At 40.7% G+C, this 7,808-nt stretch overlaps 1 protein-coding gene across 1 annotated transcript in view; it reads left to right on the top strand.

The window, feature by feature from the left end:
- Nucleotides 1-7,808, top strand: part of RGSL1 (regulator of G protein signaling like 1) — a 136,697-nt gene that overhangs the window by 95,222 nt on the left and 33,667 nt on the right. The window contains exon 15 of the mRNA XM_042780519.1: nt 4,379-4,508. Within this exon, the coding sequence (XP_042636453.1) occupies nt 4,379-4,508 (130 nt within the window). The remainder of the gene's footprint in view (nt 1-4,378; nt 4,509-7,808) is intronic.

Below are 7,808 nucleotides of genomic sequence, written 5' to 3' on the forward strand. Positions count from 1 at the left end.
AGTCACTGTACCAAAAAGAACTGGTAGATCTTCATCCATTTCAGGAGGTGCCATATGATCAAGAACCAATGGGACTAAAGGAAGAAGTCAAACCTGCACTAAAGGAATTGGTGAAGAACAAGGCTCCAGGAATTGGCGGAATATCCATTGAGATGTTTCAACATATGGATACACTACTGGAGGCACTCACTTGGTTATGCCAAGAGATGTGAAAGACATCTACCTGGCCAACTGATTGGAAGAGATCTGTATTTGTACCCATCCTAAAGAAAGGTGATCCCACAGAATGTGGAAATTATCAAACAATGTCATTAATATCGCACTCAAGTAAGATCTTACTGAAGATAATTCAAAAACAGTTGCAGCAGTAGATTGACAGAGAACTCCCAGACATGCAAGCTGGATTCAGAAGAGGTAGTGGAACAAGGGATATCATAACTGCTGTCAGGTGGATCTTGGCTCAAGGTAAAAAATACCAGAAAGATGTGTACTTGTGTTTTATTGACTATGCAAAGGCATTTGATTGTGTGGATCATAACAAATTGTGGATGAGATTGAGAAAAATGGGAAATCCAGAACACTTGATTGTGCTCATGAGGAATCTCTACCTTGACCAGGAGGCTGTTGTTTGAATAGAACAAGGGGACACTGCATTGTTTAAAATCAAGAAGCGAGTGCATTAAGGTTGTATCCTACTTATTCAGTCTATATGCTGAGCAAATAATCCAAGAAGCTGGACTATATGAAGATGAACATGGCATCAAGATTAGAGGAAGAATCATTAACAACCTGAGATATGCTGACGACACAACTTTGCTTGCTGAAAGTGAGGATGACTTGAAGCACTTACTGATGAAGATTAAAGTACAGTCTGCAGTATGGATTACATCTCAATATAAAGAAAACAAAAATCCTCATGACTGGACCTATAAGCAGCATCATGATAAATGAAGAAAAGATTGAAGACTTCACGTTGCTTCATTCTAAAATCGACGCCAATGGAAGCAGCAGTCAGGACATTAGATAATGTATATCACTGGGCAAGTCAGCTGCAAAGGACCTCTTTCAAGTGCCGAGGAGCAAGGATGTCTCCTTGAGGACTAAGGTGCACCTGACACAAGCCATGATATTTTCAATTGCCTCATATACATGTGAGAGCTGGATAATGAATAAGGAAGACTGAAGAAGAATTGATGCTTTTGAGTTGTGGTGCTGGCAAAGAATGCTGAAAGTACCATGGACTGCTAAAAGAACTAACAGATCTGTCCTGGAGGAAGTGCAGCTGAAATGCTCCTTGGAAGCAAGAATGTCCAGACTTCCTCTCACCTACTTTGGTCATGTTGTCAGAAGGGACCATTCCCTGGAGAAGGATGTCATGCTTGGTAAGGTGGAAGGTTGACAAAAAAGGAGAAGGCCCTCAACACAATGAATTGACACAGTGGCTGTGACTATGGGCTCAAGTATAGCAAGGATCATTTAGCTGGTGTGGGACAGGGTGGTGTTTTTTTCTGCTATGCATAGGGTCACTATGAGTTGGACACGACTGGACAGCACCTAACAACAACAACAACAACAACAACAGAGTCACCCACGGTGGACAGGTTTAAGTGGAGCTTTCAGACTAAAACCAACTAGAAAGAAAGGATTGATGATTTTCTTCTGAAAAGTACCCAGTAAAAACCATATGGATCATAAGAGGCTATTGTTTGACACAGTGCTGGAAGATGTGCCCTGAGTTTGGAAGATACTCAAAACACACAGTGGCCAAACAGTGGACCCAAGCAAACAAGTGGTCATGAAGATGTTGCAGGACTGAGCAATGTTCTGTTCTGTTGTTCTTGAGTCGCAGCCAACTCAACAACTAACAACAACATACATTATCCACTCTACAAGAGATTTTTCACTGCTAGCCTATTTAATCACCAAAATAATTACCTTTTGGAATAGGTTTGAACTGAAATCCCTGTTTTACAAAGGAAGAATCTGAGGCTCAGAAAAATTGTTACACTGAGACTTCGAGGAGTCAATCTCTTCTCTATGCATGATTAGGACCAGAGTCAAACACACGGAGAACAAAATGTCAGTTTTATTACTGCTGAAAGCTATTTTGGAGATCATGGACTGGCCAAATAGGTTTGATAACATTTCCTACATTCAAATTAGATTTCCTCACAAACCCAGTCACTGGAATATATGAACAATTTAGACCTCTCCTTACCAGGGTGAGCCCCTTACTATAGGACAAAAGGCAAACCTGGGAACAAGTCCTCTGCAGACAAGCAAATCTCAGAGAGAAAATGCAAAGGACATACACATTTTCTTCTTCCAAAGTCATCAATTAACTAGCTTGCACCTTTCAAAGGAGGAGAGAATAAGGGGAGATAGGAATATTATTCGAGAAAGTTTCTTCACATGGTATGAGCAAAGAAAAATATGTATCCCCCTTAAACACAGTTACTCATTGTGTTGTAGAGCAGGTTAGTATCAGAAAAAATTTGAGCCCTACTCTGATTCTATGTGAAAATATATCTGAATGCCTTAGCCCACTGATCCACACTATTTCAGAAACATGACAATGTATTGCCCTCTTTCTCCTCTGTACTTCATACATAAATCCACTCCATGCCATGAGTCAATTCCAATTTGTGGTGACTCCCATGTGTGTAGAGCAGAACTGCTCCACAGGGTATTCAAGGCTGAGAATTTCCAGAAGCCAATCACCAGGCTTCTAGGTAGATAAGAACTGCAAACACTTTGACTAGCAATGAAGCACTGAGATATTTGTCCACCCATGGACTCCGAATGATCATATAGGATATTAAAAAGAGTACTATACCTGGAACTAGGACACTTCATTTTAATTTCAGGTATGTGTTTTGCTTCATGACTTTAGACAAGAAAAGATCAAAGGAAATCAACATGTCCTAAATGCCTACTTTTTGCCAAGCATTGCATTAGGGTTTACATACATAATCTTAACTCTCTCCACAATGCTGAAGACTGTTGTGGTTTGGTTTGGTTTGGTTTTGCTTTCCACACATGGAGACATTGAAATACAGATTAAGTAAATTGACCCAAATTACACAATTAGGGAGAAGTGAGGCTCCAGACTCCAAGTTTCTGATCCCAAATCTGGTGTTTCTCTATTTCACTCCTGGCTCTCTGAAGCCATGCTTAGATTGTTTCTCTCAGTAGAATAAGACAAGTGAATTAGATGCTTAATGATAATTTTTCTGGCTCTAAAAAGCATCTTCTTGAGGGGTAAATGAACTGAGAATGGTCACTTCTCATCTACTAAGTGAAATAGAAACTTATCAAATGCCTTTTTAGCAAGTGTGTATATATGTCTTAGTTATCTAGTGCTGCTATAAAGAAATACAACAAGTGGATGGCTTTAACAAATAAATTTATTTTCCCACAGTGTAGGAGGCTAGAAGTCCAAATTCAGAGTGCCAGCTCTAGGGGAGGGCTTTCTCTCTGTGTCAGCTCTGGGGAAAGGTCTTTGTCGCTTCAGCTCCTATTTCTTGGTTTCCTGGATATCTCCATGTGTCTTGGCATCTATCTTTTCACTCTCCCTGGTGGCTTGCTTGTTTTATCTCTTTTATATCCCAAAAGAGATTGGCTCAAGACACACCCTACACTAATACTGCCTTACTAGCATAACAAAGACAACTCATTCCCAAATAGGATTATAACCACTGGCATGTTGTTGTTATGTGCCCTCAAGTCGGACTTGACTCATGGCGACCCCTCCTTGGGTTTCTGAGGCAGTATCACTACAGAAGTAGATTGCCCAATCTTCCTTCTGAGGAGTGGCTGGTGGGTTTGAACTGCCAGCCTCCTGGTTAGCAGTCAAGTGCCTTAGGCACTATGCTGCCAGAGCTCCCAACCACCGGCACAGAGGGTAGAATTTACAATACATATTTTGGGGAGACACAATTCAATCAATAACAGTGTGTGAGTGTGTGCATGAAATTTTTTTAAGTGCTTAGACATGGTTTTACTCATTTTCTTATTTCTTCAGTATTTCAAAGTCTTTCTAAACCATTATCCCCTTCTTGTGAGTCATGACTATCTCTTCACTTCCTGTTTGTAGCTCTCACACTGTCTGCCCATCACTACATCTCAGATTTTCACTTTTGAAAGGCTGTGGTTGAAGGAACATGGCCCTAGCCACACCTGGTTGAAGTCAGAGTCTTACAACCCCCAGCTGTTTAATCTGGGGCAAGCTCTCTGACCTGAGTTCCTGCTATAAATTAATCCTTTATAGAGGTGTTGTAAGGAATAAATGTAATGAATGTCAAGTTTCTAGCACACAGTAGACTCTCATGAACTGCAGCTACACTAATGAATGCTATACCTCTCTTTCCTTCTCCAGAAGAGAGCCTGGCTGAAAATGGTCAGCTTTATCAAGAGCTTTTGCAAGTACCGCAGATATATGTTGGATCATGATAAGCGCCAGGAATTTGAAGACTATCTTTATGTGGAACTGCACAATAACAAGGAAAGTAAGTCACTTTACTATTTAATTCTCTTCCTCACTGGTATTTCATCCACAAGGACTAGCCCAGATAGGAACCTGCAGCACTTATTGCTTGGTGCCATGTTTGTGCCAGCCTGAGGACTACCAAGAACTCCAGATCCTGGATGCAAAGGATCTCCAGATCTCAGGCCTGCTGAGAGAGGATGCCAACTCATAGCTTCTGCTCAAGGAGTAGTCCAAAGCACTACTAGAGCTTCTGTTTCATGGACCTGGTTCTTTATGTTGTTTAATTTGGTTTGTAAAAAAGTCTTTTAAAATCTCTGCTTCCAAAATTAATTTTTAACAAAAGTTGCTGAGTTTATTTTAATTCATGCCAACCATGTATGTCAGGGTGGAACTATGCTACATAGGGTTTTTGAGGGCTGATTTTTCTAAAGTAGATCACCAGGCCTTTCTTTGAGGCACCTCTGGGTCAAGCACCTCATAACAAGTCCCTGGATGATGCAAACATTGAACACACTCAGCTGCTAACTGAAAGGCTGGGGGTTCTAGTCCACCCACCGGTGCCTTAAAAGCAAGGCTTGGTGATCTACTTTTGAAAAATGAGCCCTTGGGTGGCCATGAGTTACAGATGATGTGAGGGCAATTGCTTTGACTAGAATAAAGTCACCCTTTACTGATTTCAAAAGTACTTCCCTCATTTGTACTGAGTTTCTATAGTTCAGGGGTCCTGGAGATCCTGACTTATATTAATATGTATTTCTGCTCTACTCTGTTTTCCTAAAGTATGTACATCAGTTAAGCTGGTTGTATAGTCATTGGAAAATTTTAGTATCTAGGCTCAGTGTCTCTAACATCACATGAATTCAACAGCTGTTCATTTATTTAGTAGGTATTTATAAATTACCTTCTATGTGTTACACACTCTGCTAGATGCAGAGGATAAAGCAATAAACAAGATAGATACTGTCCCTGTCAGAGTCCCTGGGTGATGCAAATGGTTAACACATTTGTCTACTAATCAAAATGTTGCGTGTTCGAGTCTACCCAGAGGCACCTCACAAGAAAGGCCTGGCAATCTATTTCTGAAAAATCAACCACTGAAAACCCTATGGAGCATAGTTCTATTCTGACATATATGGGGTCACCATGAGCTGAAATTGACTGATAGTAATTAATCAATGGAACATACACTTCAGAATGGCAGACAAGCAAAACAAGAATAGCCAAATGTATTTAATGTTAATTAGGAAAGTACATACTGTTGTGAGAGTCCAGGAAGAATAAAAGTAGACTACAGGGTAATGGAGACTACAGAATAAAGGCCCCCAACAAGATGGACTGACATTGTGGCTGCAACGATGGGCTCAGGTATAGCCCTCAGGTTTGTGAGGCTGGTGCAGGGCCAGGCAGTGTTTCATTCTGTTGTACATAGGGTCAGTACGAGTTGGAACCGACTCAACGACACTGAACAACAACAACAATTGGATAATGGAAGGCCTCCTGGAAGAAGTAGCAACTAAATTGAATTCTGAAGGATGAGTGAGAGTAAATCAGAAAAAGGATAATGAAGAAGATGGTTCCAAGTAGAGGACATGGCAGAGAGGTAAGGGAGAGGATGAAGCATTGGAAGAATTACAAGAGGATCAGTATGGTTAGAGGTTAGAATAGGGACTTTTCTTGATGTTCCATGTCTTTGGAACCATTGTTTCATATATTTTGTCTGAATTTTTTTATTGTTTCAAATAGAAGGATAAATCTAATTCTTGTTACTCCATCTTGGACACAAGTACTAATAAAAGGTTTTAGCACAGAGTAGCAAGATCCAATTTGTTTTAGAAAGTGATCTTTCTGCTGTATAAAGAATGTGTAAGGAATGTACTAGAGGAAGAGTTCTAGTAAGATGGAGGACTAGGCAGAAAGACTGCACAGACCCTCTTCAACAAAGAAAAGGGAAAACAATTAACACAGACACAGAAGATAATCCTGGACCCCTGTGCCTTGAAGAGAAGGCTATAGAAGTGGACTAAACCTCAACTAGCAGAAGAATTTGCATGAAAATACCAAAAAAAGAGACAGACGGACCTGCAGTCTGGCAGAGATCCTGATGGCACAGACATCTTGGAGAGTGCTGAGTGGTGGTAGGACCTAAGAATTAACCTAAAAATCAGCCCTGCTAGCCAGGGACTGCATGGAGGATGGCTCTGGTGGCTGGGGAATAAATGGAGAAGGTGAAGAGAAAGGCGGGCTGAGTTGTAGACTTTTGCCTGTCTGGAGGGTGCCGCCATTTTGAATGTTTACAAGTGGCTTGACCATTTTGGATATTTAAAGAGACAGCGTTCTCATAGATTCCAGGGGATTAAGAACAGGTTCTGCTTGCCAGCAACCCTAAGGACACTCCAGACCTGCACGACTGGAAAGGTGCGACATTCTTCTTGTTACTCTTATACCCCACACCCACTTGGTGAATGGAGGTGCAGCCATCCCCCACTCCCACCCACCTCCTACCTAGGCTGTCAGGAACTCCATCTCAATCTGTGTGCTCAGATGGAGCCTGGGTGCCCTGTCCTGTCCTCCACTGATTTTTTTTCTCTTTTTTTATTTTTATTTTTTTTCTATTTCACTTTCTTTCTTCTGGTGTTTAGTTTGCTTGTATCTGTCTGTTTTACAACTACTATTATTATTAATACTTTTGTTCTTTTCACTATTATTCTTTATTCTTCCCCTCCCAGGTCCTAGTTTTCAGCTTTTTTTCTTTTCCCTGTTCCAGGTTGAAAAAAAAAATTTTTTTAGTGTAATCCCCCTTTTATCTCATGGTTAACCCCATTCCTTGTTTTTCTTTTTGCATTTTTCCCATTTTTTTTCTTCATTATTCTCCTTCTGTACCTTTTTTCTCTTACTGTCCTATCCCCAATTATTGCAGGTTTTCTTGTTTCTTTCTTCTCCTTTTTCCCTTTTTTGGTTACTCTTCCTGTGTGATTACATGGTGTGTTTTTTGTCCATGTGCTTTTAGTTTTTTGATTGTTATTCAATTTGTAACTTTTGTCTAACTGAGTGGAAGACAGCAACAGTCCCCATAAGACACAACTATGCCCACACCTCCTGCAACTTCACTTACTGAGCAAGAGCCACTATCTCCTTCTCCACCAACAGGCCAATGATAAGTAACCACCAAGAAGAGCCTGAATCACCCTCGGCTGCTCTTCACAAATAGTTAACAGAGATCTAAATACAACAATGCCACGATGCCTCGGAAACAACAGACCATCACAGTCCACACAAAGAAGCAGGATAAAGTGGTAGAAACAAGGAAGCAGGATAGAGA

Source organism: Orycteropus afer, unplaced genomic scaffold (assembly GCF_000298275.1).
Source record: "Orycteropus afer afer isolate SDZICR_OR568_19922 unplaced genomic scaffold, OryAfe1.0 scaffold00043, whole genome shotgun sequence".
Taxonomy (NCBI): Eukaryota; Metazoa; Chordata; class Mammalia; order Tubulidentata; family Orycteropodidae; genus Orycteropus; species Orycteropus afer.